Source organism: Symphalangus syndactylus, chromosome 1 (genome assembly GCF_028878055.3).
Source record: "Symphalangus syndactylus isolate Jambi chromosome 1, NHGRI_mSymSyn1-v2.1_pri, whole genome shotgun sequence".
Lineage (NCBI taxonomy): Eukaryota > Metazoa > Chordata > Mammalia > Primates > Hylobatidae > Symphalangus > Symphalangus syndactylus.
In genome coordinates, this window is record NC_072423.2 from 150,544,240 (window position 1) to 150,565,565 (window position 21,326).

A 21,326-nucleotide genomic window follows, 5' to 3' on the forward strand; every position below is an offset into this window, starting at 1 on the left:
ATGGGGTGGAATTTGAACTCAGATCTGTCCCATGCCCAACTTTTGTCCTTCCTTCTGTTCCATCCAAATAGAATCACTTGCCTCTCCATAGTGGAGTGGAGCACATTTGGGGTGGGCAGGAAGCACCTCTATAAAGAAGGGGAGAGACAGGAAATGCCAATCCCCCAAGCTGCTCTCTGACCCCTCTTCCTCTGCCCTGTTACAGCTGCCAGAGCCCCCACATCATGAACAGCACCCCAAGGGATGCCCAGGCCCCGAGCCACCGTGAGTGCCTCCTGCCCTCTGTGGCTCGCACCCCCTCGGTCACCAAGGTCGCGCCAGCCAAGAAGATCACCTTCCTCAAGCGAGGGGATCCACGGTTTGCTGGGGTCCGCCTGGCCGTTCACCAGCGCACCTTTAAGACCTTCAGCGCCCTCATGGACGAGCTCTCCCAGCGCGTGCCTCTCTCCTTTGGGGTGCGCTCTGTCACCACGCCCCGGGGTCTGCACAGCCTCAGCGCCCTGGAGCAGCTGGAAGATGGTGGCTGCTACCTCTGCTCTGATAAGAAGCCCCCCAAGACCCCCAGTGGACTGGGCTGGCCACAGGAGAGAAACCCCACTGCCCAGCAGTTGCGGGATATCGAAGGCCAGCGTGAAGCCCCAGGAACCTCCTCCTCCCGGAAGAGTCTTAAAACCCCCCGGAGGATACTGCTAATTAAGAACATGGACCCTCGCCTCCAGCAGGCAGTGGTTCTCAGTCACAGGAATACCAGGAACCTGGCTGCCTTTCTCAGCAAAGCCTCAGATCTCCTGCGCTTTCCTGTGAAGCAGTTGTACATGACCAGCGGGAAAAAGGTAGGCTGTTGGGGTCTGACAGTTCCTTGAAAAAGTTCTTTAGACCTCAGGTCAAAATACTCACATGGAAGAGGGAGATTATTCCTTAAAAAGAGGCATTTCATTGCCCTGCTACTAATTAAAGGTAAATAGCATGGAGACACTCATTCAAGTCAATAAATCAACAAGCAGCTGAAATTCACGTTTTTAGGTACATTTAGAGAGCATGTGGTAAGTGGCAGGCATTGTGCCATGCGTACTCTTTTCTTTTTTTTTTTTGAGATGGAGTTTAACTCTTGTCACCCAGGCTGGAGTACAATGGCACGATCTCGGCTCACTGCAACCTCTGCCTTCTGGGTTCCAGTGATTCTCCTGTCTCAGCCTCTGAGTAGCTGGGATTACAGGCATGTGCCACCATGCCCAGTTAATTTTGTAGTTTTAGTAGAGACAGGGTTTCTCCACATTGGTCAGGCTGGTCTTGAACTCCCAACCTCAGGTGATCTGCCTGCTTCGGCCTCCCAAAGTGCTGGGATTACAGGCATGAGCCACCATGCCCAGCAGCCTTGTGTACTCTTATTGTTGTCTTATCCAATAACCTGTTATTGCAGGAGTTCAGTGCAGGAAACAAACTACTCAAGGTACCTTAAGTAGAAAGTGATTTAATACAGGGCATTGGAGGGCTTCATCTTTGGGAAGCCAGAGAGTGAATTGGAAGCTGGGTCTGCAGGAATGGCTCCCAGCACGTTCTGGAAGCTACTACCTCTGCTGGAAGCTGCTATGATTATTGATTTCAAGGACAATTGTGAATGTAATTTTTGCCTTTCCAGGTTCTGCAGAACATGACTTTTCACCAAAGGTGGGCAGAATGGAGGATGGAGGTTGACTGATCTAATTCACAGTCTCCTCAAGATTCAGTCCTGTTGCTACTTAACATCTGTATGCACCATTCCACCAAAACTTCATAAACATCGTATCACTGGGCATAGTGGCTCATGCCTGTGATCCCAGCACTTTGGGAGGCTGAAGCAGGTGGATCACCTGAGGTCAGGAGTTCGAGATCAGCCTGGCCAACATGGTGAAACCCTATATGTACTAAAAATACAAAAATTAGCCAGGTGTGTTGGCGCATACCTGTAATCTCAGCTACTTGGGAGGCTGAGGCAGGAGAATTGCTGGAACCTGGGAAGCAGAGGCTGCAGTGAGCCAAGATCGCACACTGTACTCCAGCCTGGGTGACAAAGCCAGAATCCATCTCAAAAAAAAATCCTATCATAACATCATTACAAAAAGTTCATTATAAACATCAGCTACCACAACATGCGCTCATGCAGTAACAGAGCTCTCCCTCCTACAATCAAAAACACATTCACCTTCTCCCCATAATCACATTATCACTGGACCCTTCGTCTTCTATGCTGTGACAACCTCACCTTGATATCATCTATCTAAAGGTCTACTTATGTAGTCCAGCACCATCAAAGTACCCTATGTTAAGTAGTATAGGAAATAAAGAACAAAGAAAAGGGAAATTGAATAATATGTATACCTAGCAGAGCTGTGAAAAAAAATTAGGGTATCTACTGCAAGGCCTTCGTTGGTGTTTAAAGCTTCTTTCCACTGTCCACTCCCTGTTCCTCTGTCTCCCACCAGCACCTCAGCTGATGATGGTTACGTACTCAGCAGAGTGACCGAACCATATTCCTGAGGGGTCTGAGCCCTTGGAGCTCCTCACTACATGGGCCATGGTCTTGCGCTGATGGTTATCCCTGGACATGACAGCCAATGGGCTGCGTGGGTAATAGATGACTTCCTCCCTATCCCATTGTGTAATAGTAGCCCTATTTCCCCCTTGGACAATCAGAACCAGCCACCTCATCCAACACAGAACTGCCGTGTTGCCTATTGGTTCGTTGTCACGAGAAGCCTTGTATGTCCAAGGTGACCGTCTCAGCTTTCAGCTCCATGGGGCCACTGTTGTGTCTTCCTTTTTTTTTGAGACAGAGTCTCACTCTTGTCACTCATGCTGGAGTGCAGTGGTGCAATCTCGGCTCACTGCAATCTGTGCCTCCTGGATTCAAGCAATTCTCCTGCCTCCGCCTCCCAAGTAGTTGGGATTATAGGCATTCACCACTATGCCCGGCTAATTTTTGTATTTTTAGTAGAGATGGAGTTTCACCATGGTGGCCAGGCTGGTCTTGAACTCCTGACCTCAGGTGATCCACCCGCCTCGGCCTCCCAAAGTGCTGAGACTACAGGCGTGAGCCACTGTGCCCAGCCCACTGTTGTGTCTTCTAAAGGGGAACATTCTCCCTTGGGTCCTGAGACTTCCAAACCCATGCCATAACCCATGCAGCTTACTTCTATCCAAAGAACTAATTTTATAGCAAAAGAAGTGAGACCGTGGACTAACATCCATGGAATTTACTGTATAGCTTGCAGAGACCAAAACTGCTGGGATGGAAAGCAAAATGTTTGCAGTGAGGTCACAGGTGTAGTAGACTAAGATACAGGTGTCTTAGTCGCCAGAGAAATAGCACTATGTATCGGTTGCCATTTCAGAGCACATACCACATTCTGTAAGACAACACCCCAACATCATAAAGTGATGTCTTCCAGCTGCTGTCCAAACTGGGTCTTCCGTAGTCTATTCCATCGTTCTATAAGTTAGAGCTGCTTTGGGTGATGGGGTACGTGGCCGCATGGTGAATTTCATGGGTGTTAGTCCGTCTTCTCACATCTTTGCTATAAAATCAGTCCTTGCGTGGAAGTAATCTTCGTAGGTTTTGGCAAGCATGAGCAAAGCATTCAGAGAGTCCATGGAGGGTGGAGAAGGATGATGGACCAAGTGTAAAATCTGCCTGTGAAGCAGGATTACAGTTGGCACAGATTGCTGAATGCCACCATATCAGAGGGGTTCAATGTCATTAGCTTTCCACCAGGGGTCTGGCTGCATTCCTCAAGGTCTGATATGAATCACTGGTCTCTGCTCTTAGCAGATCAGGCCCTGAGCAGAGGTGGCAGCCAGGTTTGCTTGAATGGAGTGGAGCGTCTGCTGCTAGTTGATGCTTCTTTGCCACTTTGTTCAGGAGCCGCCTGAGAATGCCCTGGGGTGGCTGGAGGAAGAGGATGATTGACTCTACAGAGCTGGTCAATGTATCCGCAGGATTTTCACTTTTTGGTAAACATCCACATGAGACACCAGTGTTCTTACCCTCTAGGCCAATTCTCAACGATCCATTCACAGGTCCTTCTCTGGACTTCCTGTCACCCATCCTCCAGTCCCCTTCCTTCCAAGCCCCTTGATTGTCAGATTTAACTGCTAACCACTGCCCATAAATTGCTCTAGAACCTCTTGACATTGCTTCTTTTTAGTAGTCACCAAATCATACTGTCTCCTGGGTTTTCCTTCCCCACTGCCCTTCATGGCTGAAGTGGGTCTGTCATGCAGCAGCCAACTCTTGGTCGTGTCAACATACTCTGTGCAACCATCTGAAAGCCAGAATTGAATCTTTTCTTCTTCAGTTAGCTGGGAGGGGGAGTTTCCCGGGAAGTCATAGGCGTGTGCTGAGGAGAGATGGGAACGCGGCAGGAGCAGATGAGCTGGGGTGTGAGCCACCTGCTCGAGCAACTTAACTGAGGCCTCAGTCAAGCTTCTTGAGCCTGATGTAGTCCACGTCATCTCCACCTGGTGATCAGGGGCCACTTCTGCACACCACCCCGCTTTGTGGCTTGATGGAACACCTAACACCCAGTTCAGCTGCCTTTCAGCCACCAGCAGAAGCAGTTCTGCATTTGAGTTTTGACAAGAGAAAAGAGACTCTTTGACAGCAGTTGCAGAAGCCCCCATGTCTTCTGGCCATCCTCGAACTAGGGCTTAGACCTTGAGCTTGCCATTTTTAAAAAGTCGGAAGTAGCCAGCCCACTCCATAGCCCTTTCAGCTCTTACTCTCATTGTAAGAGGCTCGGCAGCCAGCCGAGGGTCAAAGTCCTGCTCTCAGGAAGCACTACTTTCTACTATCAGAGGGGATCATATAAGAACTCTTTTGTCACTGTGTGCCATGCGCTATGAGTGTCCCATTGTCTCCAGTTTATCACCACCTTCAAATCAACCAGATGAGAACACGAGTCCTGGATTCCTGTCCTTGAAGGTCCATTGCCTGTGGCCACCTCTGATGTGATATGCTGTATCAGCCATGCTTCAGTACAGGAAACAGAATCTTCTCTCAGCATCCTTTTTTTTTTTTTTTTTTTTGAAATGGACTCTCCCTCTGTCACCCAGGCTGGAGTGCAGTGGCGTGATCTTGGCTCACTTCAACCTCTGCCCCCTAGTTTAAAGCGATTCTCCTGCCTCCGCCTCCCCGAGTAGCTGGGACTACAGGCGCCTGCCACCACGCCCAGCTAATGTTTTTTTTGTTGTTGTTGTTTGTTTTGGGTTTTTTTTTTTTTGTATGTTTAGTAGAGATGAGGTTTCACCATGTTGGCCAGGCCGGTCTTGAACTCTCGACCTCAGGTGATCTGCCCACCTTGGCGTTCCAAAGTGCTGGGATTACAGGTGTGAGCCAGCGTGCCCAGCCCTCTCTCGGCATCTTAAGGAGGAAGGAATTCCACTCAGAGGGGCTGATGCTTAGAGATTCAGTGAAAGGCTGGAGGAGCACAGGCTGGGTTCCTGGAAAAGATTCCCAGAGTGTCACAAACCAACCTGTCAGGGATGTCTAGGAAATGCGGAAAGTGGGTTTTGGAGGGTTGCCTCTGGAATGACTGAGCTCTGAATTACCCCACCATTGCTGCAATCCCAAATGGGAAGATGATGGTTACTAGAACAACGAGGGCATGTTTTGATATCTCAGCGGCACACGCCTCTCTGCATCTTTGACTTCCTTTTGCTTGTGGCAAGAGTCAGGAAGAAAAGGAAGATGGCCTGTGCTTCACTGCCATGTTCCATGCCCTGTTCAAGTGCATCTAATTAGTGGGACTTATTTCTCATTTAGTTCCCAAGCTGCAAGGGAGTTCAGGAAATGGGCTGGTGGCTTTCTAAACTCTGCAGTACTGCGCCACGCATGGTGGCTCACACCTGTAATCCCAGCAGTTTGGGAGGCCGAGGCAGGTGGATCACTTGAGGTCAGGAGTTTGAGACCAGCTGGCCAACATGGGGAAACCCCGTCTCTACTAAAAATTCAAAATTAGGCAGGCATGGTGGTGCATGCCTGCAGTCCCAGCTACTAGGAAGGCTGAGGCAGGAGAATCGCTTGAACCCGGGAGGTGGAGGTTGAACCCGAGAGGTGGAGGTTGAGCCACTGCACTACAGCCTGGGTGACACAGCGGGCCTCCATCTCAGAAAAACAAACAAACAAAAAAACACCAAAACCAAAACAAACCTCTGCAGTACTGGAAAGCACACCAGAAAGAGAGTGGGATAGAAGCAGCTGGTATGGGACATAGCATTCACTACACAAACTCACGAGGTAACTGATATTACTATTATTAATTTATTAATTACTATTATTAATATTTGAGACAGGGTCTGGTTCTCTTGCCCAGGTTAGAGTGCAGTGGCACAATCTCAGCTCATTGCAGCCTCGACCTCCTGGGCTCAAGTGATCCTACCGTCTCAGCCTCCAAAGCAGCTGGGACTACAGACACATGCCACTATGCCTGGCTAATTTTATTTTTTTGTTTGTTTGTTTGTTTGTTTGTTTGTTTGCTTTTTGTTTTTGAGATGGAGTTTCACTCTGTCGCCCAGGCTGGAGTGCAGCGGCACAATCTCGGATCACTGCATCGTCCGCCTCCCGGGTTGAAGCAGTTCTCCTATCTCAGCCTCTCGAGTAGCTTGGTTTACAGGCATCCACTACCACGCTCAGCTAATTTTTTTTTTTTTTTTTTTGTATTTTTAGTAGAGATAGGGTTTCACCATGATGCCCAGGCTGATCTCAAAGTCCTAGGCTCCAGGGATCTACCCGCCTCGGCCCCCCAAAGTGCTGAGATTACAGGCGTGAGCCACTGCATCTGGCTGGTAGCTGATATTATTATCCCCTTTGGACAGATAAGAAAAGTGAGGCACAGAGGTTAAGTAATTTGCTCCTAGTTGCATGGCTGGCCAATGAGAGAGCCAACATTAATGCTTGGAAAGTGACAAAGAACATGCTGTGTGCTTTAAAGATGGAAATACGTCCCCAAGCATTGCTCATTACAATGTAATGCAAGGATGCGTTTGAGTTAGTGGCATTACCATGGACTAGCATGTGCCACATAAACAGACAAATGAGACGAGGTCCCTACTTTCAGTTAGCTACAGTTTAGTGGGTGTGGTGATGGGGAGAGAGCTGGCATAACGTGAGTGAACTGGAGAAAAAGACTTAGGATATTTTCACCTAGACTTATTGTAGAGCTGTGAGAGTTTCTGTAAATATAATGACCTCATTTCTCCCCAGGAAGGACTGCGACATGATTATCAACTTTCAGATTCCCACCTGGATAGTCATTCTTGAAAATGCTCCTTTTTCTGTAGATTTTAGACTCTACCTCTCCCTAGGAATGGGAGCATCATTTAGTCTTCAATTTTTTTCTTCTTCCCTGGAGAGTTTGATTGCCTAGAAACATGGCTACATCCATGAACTGATAGACTTGGGTCATGTTTGGAATTTTTAATGGACTAGGAATCTAAATGAAAGAAGAAATGGACCTCGTCATTTAAAACAAACTTCTAGGCTGGGTGCGGTGGCTCACGCCTGTAATTCCAGCACTTTGGGAGGCCGAGGCCGGTGGATCACGAGGTCAGGAGATCAAGACCATCCTGGCTAACACGGTGAAACCCTGTCTGTACTAAAAATACAAAAATTAGCTGGGTATGGTGGCGGGCACCTGTAGTCCCAGCTACTCGGGAGGCTGAGGCAGGAGAATGGTGTGAACCAGGGAGGCGGAGCTTGTAGTGAGCTGAGATGCGCCACTGCACTCCAGCCTGGGTGACGGAGCAAGACTCCGTCTCAAAAAAAAAAAAAAAAGGAAAAAGAAATAACTTCTAATTACCTAGGCTGAAAGATCTGGTGCACAACAAACTTCTGTGACATGTTTTGGGGAAGAGAATGTAATGTTCCCTCTTTTTTTCATTTTTTTTGTTAATGAGCATACCCTTATAATTCTAGAGAATGACAAAGAACATGCTCTATGCTTTAAAGATCGAAATACATTCCCCAGCATTGCTCATTACAGTGTAATCCCCTAATAGTGCAAGCCCTCAGATCTGCAGGGCCCTGTGGGTCCAGGGACCGGTTTCCTGGAAAGGAATCCTGCAGCGACGTGGCCTGCCCGGAGCCGAGGCATGCGTAGGGGACATTCTGATGGGTCTGGGGAGGGTCAGGAGCCCAGAGACTGTTGCAGGAGTCTGGAAGGGAAGGGGTCACTGTAGGGAGAGTGGTACCTAGCCCCTCTCCCCTCCACTTGGGCAGAGGCAGAGGCAGCAGACTCAGATTGTGCCCGAAAACACAGGTCAGGCAGCACAGAGGCTCCTCCATTTGGGAAAAGGGTGAGAGAGTGAATCGGGCCCCGCTGTGGGAGCTGGAGGGCATGCTGCTCCAGCTGCTTCAGGGAATACATATTCTGGAGGGTGGACATGTGGGCAGAAATGCAGCCTACAGAAGTCTTTTGCCGCAGGGGCATCCAGAGTGCTGTTTGATCACAGGCCTCACGCCTGGTGGAGGAAGGGGTATAGCTAGAGCGGGAGATCGTGGTGGTGGGACCTCAGCCTGCAGCTAGTGATGGAGGTGTTATGGGGAATGGATAAGACCCCTTCTTGGACCAGGAGTCTGGGGTGAGATGTGCAGAAATCAGGACAGGGCTGGTGAGACTGGATCCTTCCTCCCCCAGGCCTCAGGGTAGAGGGGTTTCTGCAGCCCAGGCCTCCTGACTCCGCCCGCTCCTCCCTCAGGTGGACTCGCTGCAGGCCCTGCTGCACAGCCCCTCTGTGCTGGTGTGTGCCGGGCATGAGGCCTTCAGACCCCCAGCCATGAAAAATGCCAGGAGAAGCGAGGCTGAAACTTTATCTGGGCTGACTTCAAGAAACAAAAACGGTGAGTTGGTTTTTGGGTTTCCCCCATCTGATTTGCACTGGATGGTGATTCAGTAGGGCTGAGTGGATACCCTTCCAGGTAATTCAGGAAACTTCCCTTTGGCCCCAGATCTTGGGTATCCCAGCCATTTTGGGATCTCTCTTGCCTCTTCGTCCTTCTCAGTACTGTCAGTCTTACTTGGGTTCAACATTTGACCAAGATAGGAGAGGGCAGTGTTTGGTATATAAAAGGAACAGAGGCTGGGCACGATGGCTCATGTCTGTAATTCCAGCCGTTTGGGGGGCCAAAGCAAGAGGATTGCTTGAGTCTAGGAGTTGGACAGCAGCCTGGGCAACATAATGAGACACTGTCTCTAAAAAAACACACAAAAAAATAAGCCAGGCATAATGGCACATGCCTATAGTTTCAGCTACTTGGGAGGCTGAGGTGGCAGGATCCCTTGAGCCTAGGAGGTTGAGGCTGCAGTGAGCCGTGATCACATCACTTCACTCCAGCCTGGGTGACAGAGCAAGATCCTGTCTCAAAATAAATAAATAAATGGAACAGGGATTAAGGGATCTTGAACTTAAAGTTTCTAGAATCTAAAATAAATTTTATTAAGTACCACAGGCGCAGAGGCTCACACCTGTATTCCTAGCAACTTGGGAGGCCAGGACAGGCGGATCGCTTGAGCCTAGGAGTTCAAGACAAGCCTAGACAACAGAACAAGACCCTGCCTCTACCAGAAACATAAATAAGTAAATGAACAAATTAGCCAGGCATGGTGGTGCGTGCCTGTGGTCCCAGCTACTCTGGAGGCTGAGGCAGGAGGATGATTTGAGCCCAGGAGTTTGAGACTTCAGTGAGTCATGATCGTGCCACTGCTCTCCAGCCTGGGCAACAGAGACCCCGTCTCAAAAAAGAAACAACTATAGTAGCCATGACATCATGGCAGCAATGGGCCGTGCACGTGACGTTGCATCCTTTCAGGGTCACAATGGTCTCAGGCAACAGTGGTGGCCTGCGTGGGCGTCAAAAGGACTAAAACTAACCATGACCACGGATCATCCATCCATCCATACAACCAACCATATATCCAGCCAAAGAGCCACAGTCTGGACTATGTTATTTTTTAAAATCACACACGCTTATTTTTAAAAGCACAGTTAACAAATGCAGTCTGACAATGGAAAAATTTGGTGAGTAAACAAAGTACTATCCTTTGTGAAAAGCTCAGAAACAACAACAAGCACAGGGTCGGTGATCACCGTGGGTCAGGTACTGGAGGCACAAGGACAGGCTTGGTTATCACTGTGGGTCAGGTACTGGAGGCACAAGGACAGTTTACTCTGGGTCCCTCCCTGGAGGAGTCTCCAGTCTCATTTGGTCCCTGTGGAGGGGCAGCACTGGGCAAAGCCATCTTCTGCTCAGATGTGCACCTGGGGTTCTTTTGCTGGCCATATGCTCTGCGTCTGCTAGCCCGACCCTTTTGCCACATGTCGGCTCAGGAGATGGAATTTGAAAGCGCTTAGGAGCTTCATTCATTTGTACTTTCTTTTTTTTTTTCCTTCCTTCCTTCCTTCCTTCCTTTTTTTTTTTTTTTTTTGACAGAGTCTCTCTCTGTCACCCAGGCTGGAGTGCAGTGACGCCATCTAGGCTCACTGCAACCTCCACTTCTCGGGTTCAAGCGATTTTCTTGCCTCAGCCTCCCAAGTAGCTGGGATTACGGTCTCCCACCACTATGCCCAGTTAATATTTTGTGTTTTTAGTAGAGACGGGATTTCCCCATGTTGGCTAGGCTGGTCTCGAACTCCTGACCTCAGGTGATCCGCCTGCCTTGGCCTCCCAAAGTGCTGGGATTACAGGCGTGAGCTATTGCGCCCGGCTCATTCTTTCTTAGAGCCACTCCTTTGCATCCCCAGCAGCGCTTTCTTCTCTTTTTCATGGCTGGGGTGCAGGCTTTACTAGCAGGACCTGAGATGTTTTGCCCAGGTCCTCCCCTGCAGCCATTTATCAATGCAGGAGCTTGATGAGGGTTAGGGTGATAAATCACCACTAATAATCACAGAGCATATAACAGTTTCCAATCAGGGTCAGATGCAGCAGTTTATTGATTTCACCTGCTGTGCTGGGTGTGGGCATGAGGAGGGCCAGGAGGAAGCTCTGGGCACTGCCACTCTGCCTGCCAAGTCTGCCATCTCTCGAGAGCCTACTGTATGCTAGCAACTATAGAGGAAATTTTATATGCACAGCCATGTGTCAATACGAACCGAACCAATCAATATTATTATGCTTATTTTACGGTTCAGAAAACAGGCTCTGCCAAAAACTACGCAGCTAATAAGCGGCAGAGTTGAGATTGAATTCAGACTCAAGTTCTCCTTGCTAGACGATGCCGGTTCACAGACTGGTAGCTCTGTGGATTGTCATTCTAGAATAGCTCTGCCCTTATCATGCTTTTTTTCTTTCTTTTCTTTTTTTAATGGTCTTGCTCTGTCATCCAGGCTGGAGTGCAGTGGTGCATAGCTCACTGCAGCCTCGAACTCTGGGACTCGGGATTCTTCTGCCTCAGCCTTCCGAGTAGCTAGGTAGCTGGGACTGTAGGGGCATACTACCATGCTTAGCTAATTATTTTTTTACTTTTTTTTTTTTTTTGTAGGGATGGTGTCTCACTAAGTTGTCCAGGCTGGTCTTGAAACCCTGAGCTCAAGCAATTCTCCTGCCTCGGCCTCCCAAAGTGCTTGGATTACAGGCCTGAGCCACCGCGCCCAGCTGTTGCCGTGCATTTTGGAGGCAGTGGTGATGTTCAGGTTGTGGGAGGCTCATGACTGTTTTATTCCTTTACCCTGATGCTGCCCCCATGGCTCACAATCTTTTCTTCTTTTCTTTTCCTCTTCACTGCATGCCAGGGAGCTGGGGGCCAAAGACCAAGCCGAGTGTGATCCATTCGCGGTCCCCGCCAGGCAGCAGGCCACGGCTGCCAGAAAGGCCCAGTCCTAGCAACCCCCCGGTGGGCCCTGCTCGTGACAGGCACCCTCAGGACATGCCAGTGCAGCCGGGCCCGCTGGTGGCCAGTGATGACATGAAGAAGAAGGTCCGCATGAATGAGGACGGTAGCCTGTCCGTGGAGATGAAAGTCCGCTTCCACCTGGTTGGCGAGGACACGCTTCTGTGGTCCCGGAGGATGGGCAGGGCCAGCGCCCTCACGGCAGCCAGTGGGGAAGACCCCGTCCTGGGGGAGGTGGACCCCCTCTGCTGTGTGTGGGAGGGCTACCCTTGGGGCTTCTCAGAGCCTGGGGCGTGGGGACCCCGGGCCTGCAGGGTGGGATGCAGGGAAGCCTTTGGCCGAGGCGGGCAGCCAGGGCCCAAGTATGAAATCTGGACGAATCCCCTGCATGCCTCCCAGGGAGAGAGAGTGGCAGCTCGGAAGAGGTGGGGACTGGCCCAGCATGTCTGCTGCAGTGGCCTGTGGGGCCGTGGGGCTGCCGGGAGGGAGAGATGCAGCCAGGACAGTGCCAGTCCAGCCTCCAGCACTGGCCTCCCCGAAGGCTCGGAGCCAGACTCCTCTTGCTGCCCCAGGACACCGGAGGACGGGGTGGACAGCGGCAGCCCCTCTGCCCAGATAGGGGCTGAGCGGAAAGCTGGAGGGAGACTGGGTGACGACCCCAGCCTGTGCACAGATGGAGTGGGGCTGGGCGGCCCAGAGCAAGGCGGCCGTCTGACACCCAGGGCCCGGAGTGAGGAGGGGGCTTCTTCGGACTCATCAGCCAGCACCGGGTCTCACGACGGATCCAGCGAATGGGGTGGGCGGCCCCAGGGCTGCCCAGGCAAGGCAAGGGCCGAGACCTCTCAGCAGGAGGCCACCGAGGGAGGCGACCCCGGTTCTCCAGCCCTGAGTCTTTCATCTTTAAGGAGTGGGGGCCTGCAGGCAGAGATGGAAGGACAGGGTACCGAGCAGGCCAGGGGGGCGTCTGTGACAAGGGAACCTCTGGTTCCGGGCCTTTCTGGCTCCTGGGACTCGGAAGGAGCCTCTTCCACCCCTTCCACCTGCGCTTCATCCCAGCAGGGGCAGAGAAGGCACAGAAGCCAGACCAGTGCAATGTCCTCACCCAGCAGCCCTGGCCTTGGCCGAGTGGCCCCTAGAGGCCACCCCAGGCATTCTCACTGCTGCAAGGACACCCACAGCCCACTGGACTCCTCTGTAACCAAGCAAGTGCCGAGGCCTCCTGAGCGGCGAAGGGCCTGCCGGGATGGTTCAGTGCCACGATCTTCTGGAAGCTCATCGAGCACCAGGATACAGGCCTCCGGGAACCTGAGACCTCCCTCCTCAGCATCTCTTCCTTCCCAGGATTTTCTGGGAACCAGCAGTGCCACTGTCACCCCTGCAGGCCACTCGGATTTTGCTTCTGGAGTCTCCCCCCACAACGCTCCCTGTGCCGAGTGGGCAGGGGACACGGGGTCCAGGACATGCTCGCCGGCCCCCATACCGCCCCACACATCCGACTCCTGCTCAAAGTCTGGGTCTGCCAGCCTGGGGGAACGGGCCAGGGACACCCCTCAGCCCTCACCCTCGGTTCTGCAGGTTGGACGGCCTGAGCAAGGGGCGGTGGGACCCCATCAAAGCCGCTGCTGCTCACAGGCTGGGACACAACCGGTCCAAGAGGCCCAGTGGGGACCCTCCCCTGAGACCCGCTGGCTGTGTGGCAGGTACTGTCCCACCCCGCCCAGGGGGCGGCCTTGCCCCAAGAGGCGCTCTTCCAGCTGTGGGAGCACCAGCAGCAGCCACCGAAGCGCTGCCCGGGGGCCAGGTGGGAGCCAGCAGGAGGAGGGGACATGCCAGGCGGGCCCCACGCCGTCCCCAGGCCCCAATTCAGGGGCATCGAGGAGAAGCAGTGCCAGCCAGGGTGTGGGGTCTGGGGGATTTTCCCAGGAGAAGACCTCAAGGAGTGGGGGAGACCCCCAGGGGCAGGAGGAGGCCAGTGCTGTGTCACCCAGGTCTCTGCCCCGCTCGTCTCCAGAGGCTGTGGTCCGCGAATGGCTGGACAACATTCCAGAAGAGGCCATACTCATGACATATGAGATGGCAGGCGAGACCACAGGTGCAGCCGGGGGTGGCTGGAGAGGCCCCGAGGTGGACCCTGAGGATGACCATTCTCTGGAAGGCCTGGGGGAGCCAGCTCAGGTCAGACAACAGCCCCTGGAAGGGGACCCCGGCCAGGACCCGGAGTCAGAGGGTGCCCTCCTGGGGAGTAGTGACGCTCGTCCCCAATCAGGAGAGGGTGTCCCCCAAGGGGCAGCTCCAGAGGGAGTTTCCGAGGCCCCTGCAGAGGCCGGACCAGAGAGAGAGGCCCCAGCCGGCTGTGAGGTGAGCCTGCGGGCACTTCCTGGCCGGGTGTCTGCCTCCACGCAGATCCTGAGGGCGCTGATGGGCTCCAAGCAGGGCCGGCCCAGCAGCATGCCCGAAGTGTCAAAGCCCATGGCCAGGAGGCTCAGCTGCTCAGCCGGGGCCCTCATTACTTGTCTGGCCAGTCTCCAGTTATTTGATGAAGACCTTGGGTCTCCTGCCAGCAAAGTGAGGTTCAAAGAGTCCCCTCGGTACCAGGAGCTGCTCAGCATCTCGAAGGAACTGTGGCCAAGATGTGACCTTGGGGAAGACCAGCTGGACTCGGGCCTCTGGGAGCTCGCATGGAGCCAGGCTCTGCCAGACCTTGGGTCCCATGCCGTGACGGAGAACTTCACGCCCACGTCCTCCTCTGGTGTGGACATCAGCAGCGGCTCTGGAGGCTCAGGGGAGAGCAGCGTACCCTGTGCCATGGACGGCACCCTGGTCCCAGAGGGGACAGAGCTACCCCTGAACACCTCCAACCAGAGGCTTGATTCCAGAACTTCTGAGAACCCAGAGGATCTGGAAAACCAACAGCAGGGTTGTTTTCCAACGTTCTTGAACTCCCGAGCCTGCGCTTGTGCCACCAATGAGGATGAAGCAGAAAGAGACAGTGAGGAGCAGAGGGCGAGCTCGAACCTGGAGCAGTTAGCTGAAAACACAGTGCAAGAAGAAGAGGTGCAATTAGAGGAAACTAAAGAAGAAACAGAAGGAGAAGGGCTGCAAGAAGAGGTGCCACTGTTAGAGGAAATTAAAGAAACAGAAGAAGGGCTGCAAGAAGAGGGGGTGCAGTTAGAGGAAACTAAAACAGAAGGGCTGCAAGAAGAGGGGGTGCAGTTAGAGGAAACTAAAGAAACAGAAGGGCTGCAAGAAGAGGGGGTGCAGTTAGAGGAAACTAAAACAGGGCTGCAAGAAGAGGGGGTGCAGTTAGAGGAAAGTAAAGAAACAGAAGGGCTGCAAGAAGAGGGGGTGCAGTTAGAGGGGACTAAAGAAACAGAAGAAAGGCTGCAAGAAGAGGGGGTGCAGTTAGAGGAAACTAAAGAAACAGAAGAAGGGCTGCAAGAAGAGGGGGTGCAGTTAGAGGGAACTAAAGAAACAGAAGGGCTGCCAGAAGAGGGGGTGCAGTTAGAAGGAACTAAAACAGAAGGGCTGCAAGAAGAGGGGGTGCAGTTAGAGGGGGTGCAGTTAGAGGGAACTAAAGAAACAGAAGGGCTGCCAGAAGAGGGGGTGCAGTTAGAAGGAACTAAAGAAACAGAAGGGCTGCAAGAAGAGGGGGTGCAGTTAGAGGGGACTAAAGAAACAGAAGAAAGGCTGCAAGAAGAGGGGGTGCAGTTAGAGGAAACTAAAGAAACAGAAGAAGGGCTGCAAGAAGAGGGGGTGCAGTTAGAGGGAACTAAAACAGAAGGGCTGCAAGAAGAGGGGGTGCAGTTAGAGGAAACTAAAAGAGAAGGGCTGCAAGAAGAGGGGGTGCAGTTAGAGGAAATGAAAGGAGAAACAGAAGGACCGCAAGAAGAAGGGGTGCAGTTAGAGGAAATTAAAGAAACAGAAAGAGAAGGACCACAAGAAGAGGAGGTACAGTTAGAGGAAACTAAAACAGAAGGGCTGCAAGAAGAGGGGGTGCAGTTAGAGGAAAGTAAAGGAACAGAAGGAGAAGGACATCAAGAAGAGGGGACACAGTTAGAGAAAACTAAAGGAACAGAAGGAGAAGGACAGCAAGAAGAGGAGGCGCAGTTTGAGGAAATTAAAGAAGAAACAGGAGGAGAAGGGCTGCAAGAAGAGGGGGCGCACTTAGAGGAAGTTAAAGAAGGACCAGAAGGAGGACTGCAAGAAGAGGCTCTTGAAGAGGGTCTTGAAGAGGAAGGACTTCCAGAAGAAGGAAGCGTCCACGGGCAGGAATTGTCAGAGGCCAGCTCTCCGGATGGGAAAGGCTCCCTGGAAGATGACCCAGTCCAGGAGGAGGAAGCGGGAAGAGGCTCTGCAGAGACGTGCCCCCCAGAGGGCACAGAGGAACCCACAGAGCCCTCTAGTCATCTCAGTGAGACGGACCCAAGTGCCAGCGAGAGTCAAAGTGGCTCCCAGCTTGAGCCTGGCTTAGAAAAGCCGCCCGGAGCCACCATGATGGTCCAAGAGCACACGCGGGCCCAACCCACCCAGGGGGCTGCAGAGAGGAGCTCTTCGGTGGCCTGCAGAGCGGCTCTGGACTGCGACCCCATCTGGGTGTCCGTGTTACTGAAGAAGACGGAGAAGGCCTTCCTGGCCCACCTTGCCAGTGCGGTGGCTGAGCTCCGAGCACGCTGGGGCCTGCAGGACAATGATCTGCTGGACCAGATGGCGGCCGAGCTGCAGCAGGACGTGGCCCAACGCCTCCAGGACAGCACCAAGAGAGAGCTCCAGAAGCTCCAGGGTCGGGCGGGGCAGGTGGTGCTGGAGCCTCCCAGGGAGTCCCTCAGTGGGGAGCTGCTGCTGCAGACCCAGCAGCGCAGACACCGTCTCCGGGGCCTGCGAAACCTCTCGGCCTTCTCTGAGCGGACCCTGGGCCTGGGGCCCCTCTCCTTCACCCTGGAAGACGAGCCAGCCCTCAGCACAGCCCTGGGGAGCCAGCTGGGCGAGGAGGCAGAGGGCGAGGAGTTCTGTCCCTGCGAGGCCTGCGTGAGGAAGAAAGTGAGCCCTACATCCCCCAAGACCACAATGGGGGCAACCAGAGGTCCCATCAAAGAGGCCTTTGACCTGCAGCAGATTCTGCAGAGGAAGAGGGGAGAACACACTGATGGGGAGGCAGCAGAGGTGGCCCCTGGCAAGACCCCCACGGACCCCACGAGCACCACGACTGTCCAGGGAGCTGAGGGAGGGCTGGGGCTGGGCCAGGGGCCTGGAGTGGACGAGGGTGAGGACGGGGAGGGGAGTCAGAGACTCAACAGTGACAAAGATCCCAAACTGGGGGAGGCAGAGGGAGATGCAATGGCTCAGGAGAGAGAAGGGAAAACCCACAACAGCGAAACCAGTGTGGGCAGCGAGCTGGGGGAAGCCGAGCAGGAGGGAGAGGGCATAAGTGAAAGGGGAGAAACTGGGGGCCAAGGCTCTGGGCACGAGAACAACTTGCAGGGTGAAGTTGCGGCAGGAGGTGACCAAGATCCAGGACAGAGTGATGAGGTCGAAGGTATAGAGGCTCTGGAGGCTGAAGGGGAGGCCCAACCAGAGTCAGAAGGTGTAGAGGCCCAGGAGGCTAAAGGGGAGGCCCAACCAGAGTCAGAAGGTATAGAGGCCCAGGAGGCAGAAAAGGAGGCCCAGCCAGAGTCAGAAGGTGTAGAGGCCCCAGAGGCTGAAGAGGAGGCCCAGCCACAGTCAGAAGGTGTAGAGGCCGAGGAGGCAGAAAAGGAGGCCCAGCCAGAGACAGAAAGTGTAGAGGCCCAGGAGGCTGAAGGGGAGGCCCAGCCAGAGTCAGAAGGTGTAGAGGCCCAGGAGGCAGAAAAGGAGGCCCAGCCAGAGACAGAAAGTGTAGAGGCCCCAGAGGCTGAAGAGGAGGCCCAGCCAGAGTCAGAAGGTGTAGAGGCCCAGGAGGCAGAAAAGGAGGCCCAGCCAGAGACAGAAAGTGTAGAGGCCCAGGAGGCTGAAGGGGAGGCCCAGCCAGAGTCAGAAGGTGTAGAGGCCCAGGAGGCAGAAGAGGAGGCCCAGGAGGCTAAAAAGGAGGCCCAGCCAGAGACAGAAAGTGTAGAGGCCCTGAAGACTGAAGGGGAGGCCCAGCCAGAGTCAGAAGATGTAGAGGCCCTGGAGGTTGAAGTGGAGACCCAGCCAGAGTCAGAAGTTGTAGAGGCCCCAGAGGTCGAAGGGGAGATGCAGGAGGCAGAAGGGGAGGCCCAGCGAGAGTCAGAAGGTGTAGAGGCCCTGGAGGTTGAAGGGGAGACCCAGAAGACAGAAGGGGATGCCCAGCCAAAGTCAGACAGTGTAGAGGCCCAGGAGGCAGAAGAGGAGGCACAGGAGGCTGAAGGGGAGGTCCAGCCAGAGTCAGAAGGTATAGAGGCCCTGGCGGCTGGAGAGGAGGCCCAGCCAGAGCCAGAAGGCGTAGAGGCCCTGGAGGCTGAGGGGGAGGCCCAGCCAGAGTCAGAAGTTGTAGAGGCCCCAGAGGTTGAAGGGGAGATGCAGGGGGCTCAAGGGGAGGCCCAGCCAGAGTTGGAAGGAGAAACTCAAGGTGAGAAAAAGGGGAGCCCTCAGGTCAGTCTAGGAGATGGCCAGTCTGAGGAGGCTTCTGAAAGCAGCAGCCCAGTCCGTGAGGACAGGCCCACTCCACCCCCTTCCCCAGGTGGAGACACTCCCCACCAAAGGCCAGGCTCCTAAACAGGCCCTTCCTCCTCCAGAGCATCCTCTCGGGGCAACTGTTGGCAGACAGACTCAGAAAATGACCATGTACGTGGAGACATAAGGAGCCCTGACGCCAAGTCAATGGGGGCCCCTCATGCAGAGAGGAAGGCCCCCAGGATGTATCCAGAAAGTTCCACTTCTGAGCAAGAGGAGGCCCCTTCGGGCCCAAGGACTCCAGAGCTGGGGGCCGGTGAAGGCTGTGACCTACAACAGGACCAGGCACTCGGAAGTCTCGCCCCCAACAAGGCAGTGGGCAGGGCAGATGGCTTTGGCCAAGATGACTTAGATTTCTAGACAAGATCAAGCTACAAACCAATCATGAGCTTGGGAGCTCTGTTTTTATTCATATTTTTTCTACAAAACTGAGGAAAGTTCAGTCCACTGGAGACGTCCACAGTACATGGACAAAGACCAAGGACTTGCCAAGGACACAGCCCATGCCATGCTGTCCCCCGACTCTAAGTCCAGAAGCTTCAGAGAGCTCTGTGGCCCATCCCACATGCAGTGTGAAGAAAGGGGGGTCTGCGGATCTGCCCAGTTATCGGAGGTCAGCCCGGCTCCGATTCATTTGTCTGCAGAGCCTGAAAGATGGAACAGATTGGAAAGGCTCCAGTTTAGCTTTTGTTTGTGGGTCTGTTTTCTGCTAGCGAGTGTTTCTCTCCGTCTTTTCCCTATTGATCTCCTGTTACTTTTCTCCTTGGCCTGTGTTGGCACTCACCTCATTTGACTTTGAGGTGCTTTTTTTCTAGTCTTGAATATAATTGGTGACTGCAGAAATACTTGGGCAAAGCAGGTAACTTCAGAGTCATTGGATAAAGTTTGTTCTCAACCCCAAAGTCCAAGTTGTTTTTCCTTAATTCATACTTTTTGTAATGAAAAAATGGAAAATGCAAAAAAAAAAAAGCAGAAAGAAAGAAATAAGTCTGTCACGCAGAGACTTCTGTTAGCAATTGAATGTATTTCCTTCTCCTCCTAACCATTTTACAGTCGAGACGATTCTTTATATATATATTTACGTATGTTTTAAAAACTTAACAATGTAAGGTTTTCCCGTATTTATCTCAAAATCATCATAAACCTATCCCTTAACCCCTGAATAATGTGCCGTTAATGAGTATATTGAATACTTTCTCATTTTCCTATTTTTGACCTTTTAGATGGTTTCCCTTATTTTGTTCTTAACACTTTTTTTTTCCTTGAGCTTCTAATTAATTCCTTGGGATAGACTCCCAGGCATGGAATTACCGGGCCAAAGGATATCAATATTTTTAAGGCTTTTGATATCCTGCAGCCAAACTGTTTTTTCTAAAGATCTGTACTCATGGTGAGAGTATGATCAGTGTTTGGTATTCTCATTAAAATTGAAAAATCATCTGCAAATTTCATTGGCAAAAAAATATCATTTTAATGCAGTACTATCTTAGATATATCTTTGATAACTAATGAAATTAAATTTTTTTCTAGGTTTTAAAAAACTATTTGAATGTAAATGATGTGTGCATGCTTTTGACCCATTTTTCTACTGAGATCCTAGGTTTTTTTCTTTCAATGAATTGATTTGCTTGTGCCCTTTATAAATTTTTTTAAATTCTATTTCTCATTTGTAAGATTTTAAAAATGCCCTCTCTGCAGACCCTTCAAAAGCAGGGCTTAGATTGAGCCCCATGCAGGTAGAGAGCTCCTAGATGGGGTAGAATGTCTTTGACTGGTTCTCACTGGCTTTCCTGCATATACCAGAGCATTCTGTGGCATCCAGATGTATTAAAATGGAGTGTGTGCTACAGTGGCAGGTACTGCCCACCAGTTATCTAAATGTATTCACACAAAGCAAAGGTTGGGTATCTGCTGTCTCTACATGTCTGCAATCTTCTATCTCCAAATGGAGATGTTATTTAAAATTTTTGACATGTGCCAGGCATGGTGGCTCACACCTGTAGTCACAGCATTTTGGGAGGCCGAGGTGGGCAGATCACCTGAGGTCAGGAGTTCGAGACCAGCCTGGCCAACATGGTGAAACCCCATCTCTACTAAAAATACAAAAATTAACAGGGCCTGGTGGTGCACGCCTGTAATCCCAGCTACTTGGGAGGCTGAGGCAGGAGAATCACTTGAACCTGGAAGGCGGAGGTTGCAGCGAGCCAAGATTGTGCCACTGCACTCCAGCCTGGGTGACAGAGTGAGACTCTGTCTCAAAAAAAAAAAAAAATTGACATGTTTTAAAAATGTTCTGCAAAGGTGATTCCTTAAGGTGTTTACAATAAAAGCATAATTTTATATAAATGTAAACTGTGATATATTTGGGGGGTAGTGTTTCTTCATATTGGATGAAGGGCTGGTGAAGAATTACACTCACAAGTCACATGTCAATCAGAACTGGCATCTTAGCTAAAAGCCCCCAGTGGAACAGATTGCACTGTGAGCTTATTCTGGAGATGGTGACATGCAGGGGCGTGCAGCAATTTTCACCACTACTGGCTGGCATTGAAGCATCCACGGGGCACATCTTCTGTGATTTGAAGTTCCCATTCATCCTCTGAGAGATGCTCCAACCCCTTTGTTTCACTCCCTGCCCCCCCAAATGCTAGTGACAGCCAGCCCTGCCACCTACTGACCTGGCACCTCATTAAAATGGCATGGTCCATCTCTAGTTAAAAGAGCATGCAATGAAAAGAGCATGGGACCTGGAGCTGAAGGACCTGGGCTGAAGTCCCATTGATCCCAACTCAGTGTTAC

General features: G+C 52.1%; 1 protein-coding gene across 1 annotated transcript; it reads left to right on the forward strand.

Moving 5' to 3' along the window:
- Window positions 1-224: 224 nt before the first annotated feature.
- Window positions 225-18,887, forward strand: RP1L1 (RP1 like 1). Its single transcript, XM_055295026.2, is given in 4 exon segments — window positions 225-833; window positions 8,734-8,875; window positions 11,764-14,969; window positions 15,852-18,887. Coding segments are annotated over 4 exon segments (6,993 nt in total).
- Window positions 18,888-21,326: the final 2,439 nt, after the last annotated feature.